The 17245-nt window shown below is 45.9% G+C and overlaps 2 protein-coding genes across 2 annotated transcripts in view; one reads left to right on the top strand and one right to left on the bottom strand.

Moving 5' to 3' along the window:
- Positions 1–4070, top strand: part of vps72a (vacuolar protein sorting 72 homolog a) — a 4385-nt gene extending 315 nt beyond the window's left edge. The window contains exons 2-4 of the mRNA XM_059510352.1: positions 292–489; positions 2573–2717; positions 3198–4070. Of these exons, the coding sequence (XP_059366335.1) occupies positions 292–489; positions 2573–2717; positions 3198–3600 (746 nt within the window). The 3' untranslated portion in view covers positions 3601–4070. The remainder of the gene's footprint in view (positions 1–291; positions 490–2572; positions 2718–3197) is intronic.
- Positions 4071–4956: 886 nt separating this feature from the next.
- tnfaip8l2a (tumor necrosis factor, alpha-induced protein 8-like 2a) lies at positions 4957–8206 on the bottom strand. The gene is made up of 2 exons (XM_059508912.1): positions 7750–8206; positions 4957–5603 (listed from the first exon to the last, which is right to left on the bottom strand). The coding sequence occupies exons 1-2, from the start codon at positions 8065–8067 to the stop codon at positions 5361–5363; spliced, it is 561 nt and encodes a 186-aa protein (XP_059364895.1). The 5' UTR covers positions 8068–8206; the 3' UTR covers positions 4957–5360.
- Between the last annotated feature and the right edge of the window lie 9039 nt (positions 8207–17245).

Here is a 17245-nt window from a genome sequence, read left to right as displayed (position 1 = left end):
GAGACTCTAAAACATGATTGATGGAGAATCAAGTAAAGCTGAGCTGCTTCAGTCCAGTAAGAGTTCATCTGGAGATATTACTGACCTTATTCTGACCTTTACTTGATCACAATCAGACAAGATTTGAGTCGAGCTGAAGCTGGACGCTTGTATAATTACACTAGAAGAGCTCTGAGCTGATAAAACACTTTGAACTCTTACTCAGAGACAGAAGACACAAGGAGATCGAGTGAAACAGGATTTCCAGTTGATCATTTCGATGTCTTTTGTGTGTTGAAGTAGCTGTATAAGGTTGTGGTTGTGTTTCAGTGCGTAAGTCTGTGCGTAAGTCCACGAGTGAACACACACGACAGACGAACGAGCGTCTGCAGGAGCGTCAGCTGGAGGCACCTCGCAAGAGGAGAGGAGCTCTGAGCGAACGAGTGCTGACACAAGAAGAGCTGCTCGCCGAGGCCAAACTCACCGCAGAGAGCAACCTGAGATCACTGGGTAACACACACACACACACACCGCAGAGAGCAACCTGAGATCACTGGGTAACACACACACACACACACACACACACACACCGCAGAGAGCAACCTGAGATCACTGGGTAACACACACACACACACACACACACACACCGCAGAGAGCAACCTGAGATCACTGGGTAACACACACACACACACACACACACACCGCAGAGAGCAACCTGAGATCACTGGGTAACACACTCACACACACACACACCGCTGAGAGCAACCTGAGATCACTGGGTAACACACTCACACACACACACACCGCTGAGAGCAACCTGAGATCACTGGGTAACACACTCACACACACACACACACACACACCGCTGAGAGCAACCTGAGATCACTGGGTAACACACTCACACACACACACCGCTGAGAGCAACCTGAGATCACTGGGTAACACACTCACACACACACACACACACACCGCTGAGAGCAACCTGAGATCACTGGGTAACACACTCACACACACACACACCGCAGAGAGCAACCTGAGATCACTGGGTAACACACACACACACACACACACACACCGCAGAGAGCAACCTGAGATCACTGGGTAACACACACACACACACACACACACACCGCAGAGAGCAACCTGAGATCACTGGGTAACACACACACACACACACACACACCGCAGAGAGCAACCTGAGATCACTGGGTAACACACTCACACACACACACACACACACACACCGCAGAGAGCAACCTGAGATCACTGGGTAACACACTCACACACACACACACACACACCGCTGAGAGCAACCTGAGATCACTGGGTAACACACTCACACACACGCACACACACACACACACACCGCAGAGAGCAACCTGAGATCACTGGGTAACACACTCACACACACACACACACCGCAGAGAGCAACCTGAGATCACTGGGTAACACACTCACTCACACACACACACCGCTGAGAGCAACCTGAGATCACTGGGTAACACACTCACTCACACGCACACACACACACACACACCGCTGAGAGCAACCTGAGATCACTGGGTAACACACTCACACACACACACACACACACCGCTGAGAGCAACCTGAGATCACTGGGTAACACACTCACACACACGCACACACACACACACACACACCGCAGAGAGCAACCTGAGATCACTGGGTAACACACTCACACACACACACACACCGCAGAGAGCAACCTGAGATCACTGGGTAACACACTCACTCACACGCACACACACACACACACACCGCTGAGAGCAACCTGAGATCACTGGGTAACACACTCACACACACACACACACCGCTGAGAGCAACCTGAGATCACTGGGTAACACACTCACTCACACGCACACACACACACACACACCGCTGAGAGCAACCTGAGATCACTGGGTAACACACTCACTCACACGCACACACACACACACACACCGCTGAGAGCAACCTGAGATCACTGGGTAACACACTCACACACACACACACACACACACACCGCTGAGAGCAACCTGAGATCACTGGGTAACACACTCACACACACACACACACCGCTGAGAGCAACCTGAGATCACTGGGTAACACACTCACTCACACGCACACACACACACCGCTGAGAGCAACCTGAGATCACTGGGTAACACACTCACTCACACGCACGCACACACACACACACCGCTGAGAGCAACCTGAGATCACTGGGTAACACACTCACACACACACACACACACACACACACACCGCTGAGAGCAACCTGAGATCACTGGGTAACACACTCACGCACACACACACACACACACACACCGCTGAGAGCAACCTGAGATCACTGGGTAACACACTCACACACACACACACACACACACACACACCGCCGAGAGTAACCTGAGATCACTGGGTAACACACACACTCTCTCACACACAGACACACACACACACTCACAGACAGTCACACTCACAGACAGTCACACTCACAGACAGTCACACTCACAGACACTCTCTCACACACACACACACACACTCTCTCATCCTGCGACGAGTGTGTGCTCAGATGACACTGTGTGTGTTTCAGAAAACTACGAGCGTTTAGAGGCTGATAAGAAGAAGCATGTTCATAAGAAGAGGCGGTTTGAAGGGCCGAGCATCCGCTATCACTCAGTGCTGATGCCGCTCATCCCAGACGCTCACATGAAGGAGGAGAACGTGGATGTGGAGGGGTACACAGAATTATTATTATTATTATCCTGAATTACTGTAAAACAGGAGCTTGTTCTGCTGATAGGAGAATAGCGTTACGGTCCGTTAATATTATCATGCTGTTGCATCACTGAAAGATGCAAATGTTCTTCTAGTTTTAGTTTGGTATATTTCAGTAATTTAGCATTATTACATATTCACAGTTCTCTGATGTCAGTTAATGACATGCAGCAAAACAGATAAAATATTTAATCTTTTAATAGTGGGTATTTAATTTAAAAACGTACATTTTTAATTGCTTCATTGCTATTATATATATAGATGAAGTTATTTTAAATTCACTTAGGTCTGTTTTTATTACCCAAAAATGACTAATTACTCAATTAATCATCAAAATAATTGACCAATTTCTTGGTGACCAGAGTAATCGTTAGAGACAGACACTGCTTTATACGAGCAAGATGCATGATGGTAAGACTTTCTCATCTCTTCTGTTATAGGCTGGATCAGGACACGCCCCAAGCCACACCCACTTCTTCATCCTCCTCTCAGGGGGCGGGGTCTCTTTGCTCCCGCACATACATCACCTTCAGCGACGATGAGGCGTTTAGCTCCGCCTTCGCACCGTCGGCTCGCTCTAGCCCCGCCCAGCCTGTTCAGGAGGTGTGTCCTGTTACCCATAAACCCGCTCTGTATCGTGACCCTGTGACGGACATCCCGTACGCTAACGCCCGAGCCTTCCGCATCATCCGCGAGGCTTACCAGAAATACATCGCGGCGCACGGTTTTCCCAACGCTTCTGGAAGCTTCAGCGGAAACACTGACGTCAGTGATTCACCGGCAGCCCCCCCCAAGAGCACACGACCCAAAGCCGTCGTCAAACAGACCGTAGTCGCCACCTAGATGCATCTTAACGACTGCTTTACAGTGTTTAACTCCACACGACTCGGGTTTGACTGTGTTTGTGGATATTTTTTGATAAATTCAGTCAAAACTGTCAGAATGAACTCTTGTAAGATTTCATTTGTCAATGTGAAGTAGCGATAAACAATACTGCTTTTGTATTTTTGTATCTTAATGTTAATTTCAATATTTAGTAACGTTCAATAATACATAGATTAATAAATGCAAAAAATTTCTCATTCTTGGTTAAGGTCAAGTAAAGTGAACAATTACAGACTGTTTTGTAAAGTGTTACCATACAGGTGTCAACTGAATCAGATTCAGTGATTCAAAGCTTCTTTGTGACTCTGAGTCACTCTGAACGACTCAGATTCGTGGATTTAGGATCACATCACCAGCACTGGCTCTCAACTGTTCATTTTCTGATCTCTCCTTTTGTATAAAATGACAATAAAAAGGGCAAAAAAGAACTCAAGTGTGATTACCTTTTCTTTTTCTCTAGTTTGATCCTCTGGATCCTCCAATGGATGCTCTGCAGTGAATGTGTGCCGTCAGAATGAGAGTCTGATAAAAACATCACAATAATCCACATCACTCCAGTCCATCAGTGAACATCTGGAGAAGACAAAACATGAAACACATCCAGCATTAAGATGATTTTAACTCAAACACATGGAGTCTATAATCCATAATAACACTTCCTCCAGTGAAGAAGTGTTCTGTTCTGAATCAGGAGAGAAATCTGCACAGATCAAGCAGCGTTTAAACAGCTCTAAACAAATCTGTGAGAGACAACAGCAGATGCACTTTTTCACTGGAGGAAGTGTTATTATGGATTATAGACTCTGTGTTTGAGTTAAAATCATCTTAATGCTGGATGTGTTTCAGGTTTTGTCTTCTCCAGATGTTCACTGATGGACTGGAGTGCTGTGGATTATTGTGATGTTTTTATCAGACTCTCATTCTGACGGCACCCATTCACTGCAGAGCATCCAATGATGAGACACTGATGCAGTGCTACATGAGGTGCAAAAAAAGATAAACCAGATCATATCAAAAGATTGCAGAGATGAAGAAGAGGCTTCTAAAGCTGTGAGAAACAATAAAAGTGTACTTATTATTAAAACTTTATTCAGGTCACTAATAAACATGAAAACAGCAATGAATTAATTTACTGTTAAACACGGCGGAACTGTACATTAAATCCAGTGTTGTGTAAGTTCTGTGTGTTAATATTTATGGGTGAAATGAAAGTTAAAATGCAAAAACAAAAACTTAATCTAAATCTTTTTAAAGTGATAGTACACCCAAAAATTATAATTCTGTCATTTATATGTTCCAAAACTGTATGACTACATTTACTTCTTTGAGTTGCACAGAAGAACGTTTTGCAAATATTTCCATTAAGGGACTGTTTTATGAACAATCAAAACATCCACTGTTATTACAGACCATAACTTTGAATTAAGTCTAATGGAAGAATGTTAGCTCATAACTTTGAGATGAACTTTCCAGAACGTTCTGAGAATGAGGAGAGTAAACAATGACAGAATTCTGATTTTTGGGTGGACCCTTTAAATCTTCCTTTTTATGTTGTGTGCAGCATTAGCTGCATGTGTTCTTGTCGTGTTTAGTGCTAATCTCTCAATCAGACATGAGAGATGTGTCCAGGCCAGTGTCTCACTGCTTCCCTGAGCTCAGTGTCTCTGTCTTCAGAAGCTCTGAAGGCCAGTCTTTCAGTCCAGTGCGTCTCTCTGTGTTCAGAGCTTGCCCTCTTCGATCATGCGGTTCAGACCGATGCAGATCTTGCTGAGATTCGGCCACAGTGTGCCATGAGGGTCGTACAGGTGTGTGAGGAGCTCTGGGTCAGAGTAATGGTTGAACACGTGTCTGATGCGGTCCAGAGATTTGGGTGTCAGGTGCTTCTCCACCAGCTTCAGCAGTAAATCACGACAATCGGACAGCAGCTCCATCATCACGTTCTTATCAAAGGTGAACTCCACCTGACGCAGATCACAATCAGGAAATGCTCGTTATTATAGAGTGACATTCATGCATTCAACACACTTTTATACAGAGAGAATCGAAAAGGAGGAACGCATTTTTTTAAATTTGTACATTTCTGCACATATTCCGACCCTGATAACACATGTGACATCACGGAGACGTCTATTAGACATCTGCTAGTCAGATTTTTAGAGTGTTTGCTCATCTACAACACCTCTAAAGGATGTTTCCTATCAGATGTCAAATAGACTTTGAAAAGATGAATTTAAGATGTATTTTACATTTACATCTGAAAGGCGTTTTTCTGACACTGATGCTTTCCAGATCAAGAGATCTTTAACAGACCTCTTGGAGACGTGTGTGTGTTATCTGGGGACGTGTCCTCCCTGATAGCACACGTACATCACGTTCTCAGACGTCTATTAGACATCTGCAAGAGTGTTTGCTCATCTGCAATACGTCTATAAGACGTTTCCTATCAGATGTCAAATAGACGTTTAGAAGATGTCTTTAAGATGTTTACGATTCAGAAGGAATGTAAAACTGACATCTTAAAGACGTGTATCAGATCGCAGCAGATGTTTCCAGATGAAGAGATCTTTAACAGACATCCTGCACAAGTGTGTGTGCTATCTGGCCTTATTCTTAACTCTTGAGATTAGAGCATCAGCAGAAAAGCAGAGCTGAAGTTGCAAAAACTAATAAATAAGTACAAGATGAGGAACATGAGAGAGAAGGACATTTATCACAGTTGCATGTGTGCGGTTATTTATTTTGAAATCAAAATGTTGTCTTCTGAGTGGTTTTAGCATGCTAATGTGCTTCGAAATATTTTTAAGAACATTATTATTTGGTATTACTAACATTTTTCTGAAGAAAATGAGTGTTCCTGTCCGAGCCAAAAGTCACTAGTGTATTTTGTTTGGTTGAAAGGGCTAAATAGTTGCAGTGCAGTTGCTAAGGTATCCTTAGTAGTTTCTATGTGATTGCTAGGGTCTTTTGAGAGGTTGCTATATGGTTGCTAGGGTATTTTGAGTAGTTGCTATGAGGTTGCCGAGTTGTTCTGAGTACCGTATTTTCTGGACTATAAGTCGCACTTTTTTCATAGTTTGGCTGGTCCTACGACTTATAGTCAGGTGCGACTTATTTATCAAAATTAATTTGACATGAACAGAGAGAAATGGAATAACAGAAAACATTATCGTCTACAGCCGTGAGAGGGCGCTCTATGCTGTCAGAGATGCTGCTCAGTGTTCCTGTAGTCTACACTAAGCAGCATAGAGCGCCCTCTCGCAGCTGTAGACGGTAATTTTTTCTCCTGGTTCTTGGGTCTAAATAAATGCAACTTATAGTCCGGTGCGACTTATATATGTTTTTTTCCTCATCATGACGTATTTTTGTAGTTTTTTGTAGTTTTGTAGTAAATATGGTAGTTGCTATGCGGTGGCTAGGTGTTCTAAGTAGTTTCTATGAGGTTGCTAGGGTGTACTAAGTAGTTGCTATGTGGTTGCTATGTGTTGTAAGTAGTTGATATGAGGTTGCTAGGGTGTACTAGGTAGTTGCTATGCAGTTGCTAGGGTGTCCTGCATGGTTTCTGTGTAATTGCTAGAGTTTTCCAGGCAGTTGCTATATGGTTTCTAGGGTGGTTTAAATTGTTGCAGTGTGTTTGCTGGGGTGATCTTAGTAGTTGCTATGCGGTTGCTGGGGTGTTCTTAGTAGTTGCTATGAGGTTGCTGGGTATTCTATGTAGTTTCTATGCAGTTTCTGGGGTGTTCTGAGTACTTGTTATACGATTGCTACTTAGAACACACAGTTACTAGGGTGTTCCGGGTGGTAACTATGTGGTTGCTAGGGTGTTCTAAGTAGTTGCTATATGTTTGCTAGTGTGCTCTGAGTGGTTGCTATGGTGTTCTAAGTAGTTGCTATGGTATTTTAGGGTGTTCTGAGTAGCTGCTATCTAGCCACTAGATTACTCTGGATGGTGTCTAAGTGGTTTCTTCCTGGCTGGTATGAAATGGCACACAAACGCTGCAGGACGACGCACACACGGTACTTAAAGACTATCAGCTGTAGTACTGCTGATGATTAATTATAACACAACATTAGCATGTAAATATGACTGATGAATGTGAGTGTTTGTACCTCCTGGAAGCTGATGGCCGTCATGGCTCCATTATGGAGTTTTTTCCTGAAGTCCTGTGCCACACTCAGCTCCTCCGCGCTGAACTTGTCATGTTTGAACAGAACCCCGACTTTCACGGCGATCTTGATCATGTTCTTCACCACCTTCTGGGCCTCAGTGCGGTTCCCCGAGTGCTCTTTGGAGACGCGGTAAAGCTCGTCCAGAACCTCGCCGCTGTTGTCATCGATGAACATATGAGCCACGGACTTACTGGCCATGTGACTGAGGATCTTCTTCTGGGCCTTCATGGCCATGTCCTTCGAGCTGAACGCCTCCATCCTGATGACAGGAGAGCACGGACGGATACAGATGTACAGCCGTGTGCGAGTGTGTTTACCTGCGTCGTGCAGTTGGAGGTGTTTGCAACGAGTCTGTTATGTCTTTTTGAGGAAGTGGCGTCTTCCGCTGTGTAACTGTGAGAGGAAACTGTGTGATCGGAGGAGATATGTCACTTCTGCTTTCTGTCTCTCTCACACACTTCAACTTTGAGTTTCAGACTCAAATCTCCCTCTCAAGAGATGTTTCATGTCATTCAGGGTTTTGAACGTGTGAGAACAGAGGCACAAACTAACCTGAAAATAGTACGTCTAAAGCTTCACGTCATCTTCAAACATAAGGTGTGAAAAATCAACAATGAGATTAAATGGAAAGCTCCCAAAGTTTGCAATCGAAAGTGAGAACTCAAACCTTCAGTTTCTCTCTGGATCACATGACCTGATCAGTCTGTATCTCTATCATTGTTCCTGATTCACATTTAAGAAATAAACGGAACTGAATTCAGATTGAAATTATCTGGAATGTGGTTTGTTCAGTTCAATGAAAGGTGGCTAGGATGTTGTTATTAGTTGCTCTATGGTTGCTAGGGTGTTCTGAGTAGTTGCTGTGCGGTTGCTGGGGTGTTCTTAGTAGTTGCTATGCGGTTGCTGGGGTGATCTTAGTAGTTGCTATGCGGTTTCTGGGGTGATCTTAGTAGTTGCCATGCGGTTGCTGGGGTGTTCTTAGTAGTTGCTATGAGGTTGCTGGGGTGTTCTACGTAGTTGCTATGCAGTTGCTGGGGTGTTCTAAGTAGTTACCCTGTGGTTGCTGGGGTGTTCTAAGTAGTTGCTATGCGGTTGCTGAGGTGTTCTAAGTAGTTGCTATGTGGTTGCTGGGGTGTTGTAAGTTGTTGTTATGCGGTTGCTGGGTGTTCTTATTAGTTGCTATGCGGTTGCTGGGTGTTCTAAGTAGATGCTATGTGGTTGCTGGGGTGTTGTAAGTAGTTGCTATGCAGATGCTGGGGTGTTCTTAGTAGCTGCTATGTGGTTGCTGGGGTGTTCTAAGTAGATGCTATGCTGTTGCTGGGGTGTTCTAAGTAGTTACTATGCGGTTGCTGGGTGTTGTAAGTAGTTGCTATGCGGTTGCTGGGGTGTTCTAAGTAGTTGCTATGCGGTTGCTGAGGTGTTCTAAGTAGTTACTCTGTGGTTGCTGGGGTGTTCTTAGTAGTTACTATGCGGTTGCTGGGGTGTTGTAAGTAGTTGCTATGTGGTTGCTGGGGTGTTCTAAGTAGTTGCTATGCGGTTGCTGGGGTGTTCTTAGTAGCTGCTATGCGGTTGCTGGGGTGTTGTAAGTAGTTGGTATGCGGTTGCTGGGGTGTCCTTAGTAGCTGCTATGCAGTTGCTGGGGTGATCTAAGTAGTTGCTATGCGGTTGTTGAGGTGTTCTAAGTAGTTGCTATGTGGTTGCTGGGTGTTCTAGGTAGTTGCTATGCAGTTGTTGAGGTGTTCTAAGTAGTTGCTATGCGGTTGCTAGGTGTTCTAAGAGTGTATCAGTAGAAACACACACACCTGCTGTATCTGCTCACCTGTTGCTGAGTGAGAGTGTTTAGCTGTGATGTGTGTGAGTGTGTCTTAAAATGCGTTTGTCAGTACTTAATATCCAGAGTTTACATTATCCGTTTCAACAAAGAACTCACACTCACGCACACACAATCTCTCTCTTTCTCTCTTACACACACACACAATCTCTCTCTCTCGCACACTCTCTCTCTCTCTCTCTCTCTCTCTCACACACACACACACACACTCATTCTCTCTCTTTCTCTCTTACACACACACACACACACACACACACACACAATCTCTCTCGCACACATTCTCTCTCTCTCTCTCTCTCTCTCTCTCTCTCTCTCTCTCACACACACACACTCTCTCTCTCTCTCTCTCTCTCTCTCTCACACACACTCTCTCTCTCTCTCTCTCTCTAACACACACACACACACACACACACACAACCTCTCTCATTCACACAAACTCTCAATCTCTTTTTCTTACACACACACACACACACACACACACACACACACAACCTCTCTCATTCAGACACACTCTTAATCTCTTTTTCTTACACACACACACACACACACACACACTCAGGAACAGGACGAGTTAATGTAAATGTCAGTCAATGTATTATTGCCTCATATTGCATCAATAGTCTTGCACTCGCAGTCATCAGTCATCAGTCATCATTCATGCTCACTTTGGATGTTGTTTGTGTTTAAAATCTGTGTTTATTAGGATCGTGTGTCATTCAAGTTGCCTTTAAAGGTCAAATACAGAAAACAGGATGAAATATTATATTTCAGATGGGACCTGAAGAAGTACTACTTAAGACGCATCTGTTGTAAGAGTATCAGTAGTCCATGTAAGTGTGAATTACATGTTCTTACATCATATGTGCTACTTCCAGAAACATTCATTATAATCATTGATGTTTGAAATGTCTGCTATAGGTGTTTAAGTCATTTATGTATATATTTATGTAAGGCGGTATATATATATATGGGTTGTCCACAAGGTGTCCCCATAACGCTATTGAATTAAAACAGATTCAAGTGCCTTTAGCGTTGTTTGGGCCTCGTCATGTACCGTAGCGTTGATATAGGAGTATTGCGTCATCTTTTCCTCAGTTCATGTTGTCAACGCTATAAGTAAGCCATGTTAATGGTAGTGGGGAAAATCAATGTAAAATATAGTTGTTGTTTTCGCACTAAAGATCAGTTAATTAAGATATTTTGTGTTTTAAACTGTATAAGACCTAAATGCATATTAATAGAGAGTTGAAATGGTTTGTTTTTTTTTTCTGTAAAATGTGATTAATGCATGGTGGATAATGTATGATAAAACAAGCAACACAAGCTTACTGTTGAATTGCATATGCATTGAAATATGTTGTACTTTGCTGGTTTAAAACTTAAGTTGAGTTCATGTTGTCAACGCTATAGATGCCGTGCTGTGGAATAAACGGTCAAGCCACAATCCTGAACCACTCTGTGTTTGAGTCTCCGCTTTCTACCACCACCCACGAACATATAACACAACGCAGAGCAACGGAGGTGCTAGAGTCCAGTGAGCGTGTGGAGAGAGAGAAAAAGGGTTACATCTTTGGTGCCGTGACCCGGATTGTGGCACTTCTAGACCGAAGAGGAAGAGAATTCTACAGCCAGTGGTTTGAATACTGAACTATATTAACAAACTGAAATTCATAACAGGACTGGTGATTTTGGGGTTACATATCTGCCATCACAGCTATATCCTTTACAGTCTGCTGGGTAACTTAACTGTTATTTAACTGTTTTAAATATTTGCTGTGATGTAAAACTTATTTGATAGTTTTATTGAAAAGTGAGTTTTTTTTTCTATTGAGATTTGGGAAACTATTTACTGAAAAAGGTTACTGTGCATCTGCTTAATACTCAGTGAGACTTTAGTTTAAACCGTTTAAGTTTAAACTTTTAATTTTAGTTGAGGAGCAGTTAACTTTCTTGGATAAGCTGGTTACATTTTCATTGTGCTCACCTCACTGAAACATATAGCTTACTTTAGAACAAATTTATTTATATGGGTTTGCATTATTCTACATAGATTCAACATCTCTTAGAACCTAATTACATTGCATTACATTACATAACCTGCTCGTACATATTAAACACATTGTGATTTTAAGATGTCGCAGACCTATGCAAACTCCCCACAAGACATACAGTGCTCCTCCACTAGTGCATCTAGTCTCCCGACGCCAGCGGGGCATGTCACCATTGGCCCACCAGCCCCTATGAACGCGCCCTATGCTGACCAGTATGTGACGCCAGCCCATGCACGAAGGTTGACAGGCCCTGGGGCCTCAGGGCAGGTACCGCCACTTTGTTTCGACAACAGCCCAGATGCAAGACCAGGTGGCCAGATAGATATGACGATTGATGCCTCTGTTCGCAAACGCAGTAGACATGGGCCCTCGGAAGCTATGCCTTGGCAAGATTCCCTACATCATGTCATTGTTGAGAGGCCAGTTGTGCAGCAGTCGCTCCAACCCTACCCAGTTGCTGTGCCACATCCAGCCCAGCCTATTAGGCCTGGCCCCCAGGTTTACCCAAGTTATTCATATCCCCCATATGTGCCCGCACAGAGTCTTCCGAGCCCACCAGTGATGAATACTACGGTTAAGCACGTAGCTGCTGAGCAGGCCTTTCAAGTGCATTCCCCTGAGGCCACATTTCTCACAACTCCAGTTCCAGGCTATAGTGGAGCCACCCCACTAGCCCCATCTGCAAATGCATGGGCTCCCAACATAACTCAACACAGCCCTCGGGTAGCGTTAGACCAGGCAGCCACTGATGCTCCTCCTGAGCTATCTCCTCAACGGACAGTGATTCCAGCTTCCCACCTCAACATGCATGTTGACGCTCATTCTCCATACCACCCTTCTCCAGCCCCCCCTGTGCCTGCATCTGCCAGCCAGTATGCCCATCCACACGTGACACAATTCATGCCCCCTGCTCGAGCAGTCGCCAACCAGTGCCTTCCTATGACAGCCTATGGAGGTTTCATGCAAACTCATCAGGTGAAAAATGTTCAAGTCTTCACAGGAAATCCAGACTGTAAGATACTGGTGGAAGACTGGATTCGCGACATGCAATATCTCTTGGAGGCAATAGAGCTCCCAATGCACCTCCGCTTCTCCACTGTTGTGCGACACCTGGGGGGTGAAGCCCGAAATCTCATCCTTAACTTACCTCCACATGATCAGACCCCTGAGAAAGCGCTGGAGGAACTGCGGGCTGAATACAGTGACACTCGAGGATCCCTAGATCCTCTGGCTGACTTCTACGAGCGGAGCCAGAATTCAGGGGAGTCTGCTTGTTCTTATGCCATAGCACTGGAGGCAAAGTTGAGAACAGTAGAGGAGAAGCAAAGAGGAGGTAAGCCCTTCCTGGATCGAGATAGCAAACTAACACGGCAGTTCATGAGAGGCCTCTCCGACGAGGAGGTGTACACCAGAATCGCACCAATGGCACCCAGGCTCTTCAGCTTCCGAGAGCTGCAGGCAGAGCTCCGAAGTCTAACTAGAGAAACTAAGAAGTTTCAGATGCGTAGTGCAGCAAAGAAAACGTATGCTCCGGGCCACACAGCCAGAGTGTGTCGAGCAGTGCTTCCAGATCAGAGCCCAGCTGAAGCTCAGCAGCCTAATGTTTCTGCTGATGGACACATGCACTCTGCTCAACATTTAAACGTTTAGTACCCATGGCACCTGTCAAGAGGATTTGCACTGAAGGAGGGGAAACACCACTAGTGGGACCCAGGAATGAAGGGGAAGTAGAAGTCAATGGAAAGGCATGCAGGGCTCTAATTGACTCTGGCTCGCAGATCACCAGTATTACACACAACTACTGGCAGAGCCACCCAGCTCTAAAAATGAAGCAGCTACAGCCTTCTAAAATACAAATAGAGGGTGCAGCAGGTCAGACCGTGCCGTATCAGGGCGTCTTACACATTGACCTTAAAGTGCTGGGGAAAGAGCTCAAGGCTGTACCTACCTTCGTCGTTCCGGATTCTGACTATCGATCGTCAGTCCCTCTGTTGGTGGGAACCAATGTCATTCGAGCCTCCCGAACCCATCTTCAAGCAGCTTATGGCCCGCAGTTTCTGTACCAGGTCAAAGAGAAGCATCCAGAGTGGTACACAGCCTTACTGAGGGTGGGAAGCGCCGAGCAAAGTGAAATGCATGGCGTTGTAGGCCCTACTGTTTACACTGGCTGTACAATAAACATCCCTGGTGGAAAAGAGATGGATTTAATGTGTAGGATTAAAACTGGTCCCCAAAGGAAGATTTATACAGCCCTGATAGAAAGCCATCCCTCCTTGCCACTCCCCCAGGACATCCTGGTGGCCAAAGTGCTTGCAAATGTGAAAAGAGGTTTGTGCTCCAGTTAGAGTGATGAATCTTTCCCAGCGAGTCATTACAATCAAAAGACACACAAATCTGGCCAGCGCAGTTCTTGTGGACAAGGTGGTGGAGTTCCCAGATAAAAAGCATGGCGAAGCTGGGAACAAAGGGGCATGTCTAAGTCTAGACCAAGTGGTGGCTAGCTGCAGGGTTGACCTAAGTGAAGCAGCGGTTGAAAGTGAGGACCAATGTGCTCTACTCAAGGATCTGCTGGATAAAAACGCAGATGTGTTCTCCCAGCATCCCATGGACTATGGTCACACCACAACTGTACAGCATGAGATTCCGCTGGTTGACCCGAGGCCTTTCCGACTGCCGTACCGCAAAATACCCCCCTCCCAGTGGCAAGATGTGAGGCGGTTATTGATGGACATGGAGACAGCAGGAGTCGTTCGCCCCAGTAAAAGTCCGTATGCATCCCCTGTGGTGGTGGTGACCAAGAAGGATGGATCACTTCGATTATGTATCGACTACCGGAAGCTCAACGCCTGCAGCACCCGAGACGCATTCCCTCTGCCAAGGATAGAGGAAGCTCTAGAGGCTTTGGGGCAAGCAAAGTACTTTTCCACCCTAGACCTTACATCGGGCTACTGGCAGGTAGAGGTCGCAGAACATGATAAGTACAAGACAGCATTCAGCACTCCCATGGGTCTGTTTGAGGCCAATAGAATGCCTTTTGGGCTGCAAAACGCACCCTCCACCTTTCAAAGGCTGATGACATCCTGTTTTGGGGACTTAAATTTCACCCATCTACTTATCTACCTTGACGATATTATAATTTTCTCGAAGTCCTTTAATGAGCATCTAGAGAGGCTCCAGCTGGCGTTTGATAGACTTAGGGAGCATGGTTTAAAATTGAAACCCTCCAAGTGCCAGCTTGTAAGGAAGGAAGTGCAGTACTTGGGTCACTGGGTGTCAGCAGAGGGCATCAAGACAGACCCAGAGAAGATCAGTAAGGTCAAGGAATGGGTGAGGCCTACTAATCGTATGGAAGTGCTCCGGTTTTTGGGGTTTGCGGGCTACTATAGGAGGTATGTTAAGGGATACTCTAACCTGGCTGCTCCATTATACCGCCTTACCTCCGGTGACCCTAGAAAGAAGAAAAGAGAGATCCAGAAAAGCCCAGGCCCTGACCTGCCATTTCTGTGGACTGCCGACTGTGAGGAGGCCTTTCAGTCTTTAAAAGATAAGCTGATAAATGCACCAGTGCTTGGCTATCCAGACTACAGTCAACCCTTTCTGCTGCAGACTGATGCCTCAGGAATGGGGCTTGGTGCTGTGCTAGCGCAGGTACAAGATGGAGTGGAAAGGGTCATTGCGTATGCGAGCAGAGGCCTAAGCCCACCTGAGACGAGGTATCCAGCACACAAGCTTGAGTTCCTCGCGCTCAAGTGGGCCGTGACAGATAAGTTCCATGACCACCTCTACGGGCGCAAGTTCTCTGTTCTGACCGACAATAACCCTCTGAAATATGTAATGACCTCAGCCAAGCTCGACGCCACAGGTCAGCGATGGGTTTCTCATCTCTCCATATTTGACTTTGACATCCAGTATCGGAGGGGACAGGACAACTCTAACGCTGACGCCCTCTCACGTATGTCCAATCAGGAAGTGGCGGAGACCCTGCAGTCATGCCCGCAACAGGTGAGGGCGGGTGAACAGAGACATGAGGAGGCACATACCACACAGGAGCCTGGGGAGGGCTCAGGAAAGTACATAGCAGCAGTCACAGAGGAGCCTGAAAGCGGTCAGTCACTGGAGGCCAGTGAGGCGTATGTGGATGTGGGGATGGAGGCTCTACCTGCTATGACCACACAGGAGCTTCGAGTGGGACAGAAGGAAGACACAGTTATCGGTCCCATCCTCCACTTTAAGAGCAAAAACCACAAACCAAGCCACAGCGAGAGGATGAAAGTGGGCACCACTGGGGGCCTCCTCCTAAAAGAGTGGAGGAGGTTAGTGGTAAAAAAAGGGATCCTGTACCGCAGCATCAGAGACTGCCATAAAGGGGTGGTGGAGCAACTAATACTACCAGAGAGGCTGCGTGAAACTGTCAAAACAGCCCTTCACAATGACTCAGGGCATCTGGGATTTGAGAGGACACTACAGATGATAAGGGAAAGATTTTACTGGCCAAGAATGTTTCAGGAGATCAAGGCTTGGTGCGAACAGTGTGAGAGGTGCTGTCTTAGGAAAACTCCCACGGTCAATGTCAGGGCTCCCCTTGTCAGTATCCATACCAGTGCCCCCATGGAACTGGTTTGTGTTGACTTCTTAAAGCTGGAGAAGTCCAAGGGTGGTATGGAGAATGTGCTCATTGTTACGGATCACTTTTCTCGTTACGCACAGGCCTACCCCACCAGGGACCAAAAGGCAGTCACAGTGGCCAGGGTCTTGTGGAGGAATTTCTTCTGCCGTTTCGGTTTCCCTGCTAAATTACACACAGATCAAAGCCGTAACTTTGAAAGTGCAATAGTGAAGGAGCTATGCAAGTGTATTGGGACCACTAAAACCCACACCACACCCTACCACCCCCAGGGCAACGGGACCACCGAAAGATTCAACCGTACCCTAATGAACATGCTGGGAACACCGGATCTGCATCTAAAGCCCCGGTGGCATGAGTATGTAGATTCAATGACACATGCATATAACTGCTCGCAACATGACTCCACTGGATATAGCCCATACTACCTTATGTTTGGTAGACACCCCAGGCTCCCAGTGGACCTCATCTTCGGGTCCACCACAACAACCCTGCCATGTGAATACAGCGAGTATGTCCAGGCCCTGCATGACACCCTGTCGCAGGCCTATGCCCTGGCTAATCAGACCTCTCTGCTGGCAAAAAGACAGCAGAAAAAGTATTATGACAAAAAGGCCAAGAGTGAAGACTTTAGTTCTGGGGATAGGGTCTTAGTCAAGGTCTGTCATGTGGAGGGGATGCAGAAGCTGGGAGATCGATGGGAGAGACAGCCATATGTTGTGGTAAAGAAGCAACCTGGTTTGCCTGTGTACGTGGTGCGACGAGAGGATGGGGGAGCGGAGAGAGTGGTTCATAGGAACCTTTTGACGCAGTGTATGTTTCTCCCAGTGGAACGAGAGGAAGGAGTGATCATAGAAGGGAGCGAGTCAGATGGTGAGGCCTGTGGGGCAGGCATTGAATCAGAGGGTGAAGAGGAAACAAGGAGTGACA

Source organism: Carassius carassius, chromosome 25 (assembly GCF_963082965.1).
Source record: "Carassius carassius chromosome 25, fCarCar2.1, whole genome shotgun sequence".
Lineage (NCBI taxonomy): Eukaryota > Metazoa > Chordata > Actinopteri > Cypriniformes > Cyprinidae > Carassius > Carassius carassius.
Note: the sequence above shows the minus strand (reverse complement) of the source record. Positions and strands in the feature narration are given on the sequence as shown.

Excerpts from the sequence above, each read along its gene's own strand:
- tnfaip8l2a (XM_059508912.1), bottom strand. The coding sequence starts at position 8,067 with ATGGAGGCGTTCAGCTCGAAGGACATGGCCATGAAGGCCCAGAAGAAG. Across the intron at positions 5,604-7,749 it reads CGGCCATCAGCTTCCAGGAG|GTGGAGTTCACCTTTGATAA; the intron begins GTACAAACACTC and ends GATCTGCGTCAG.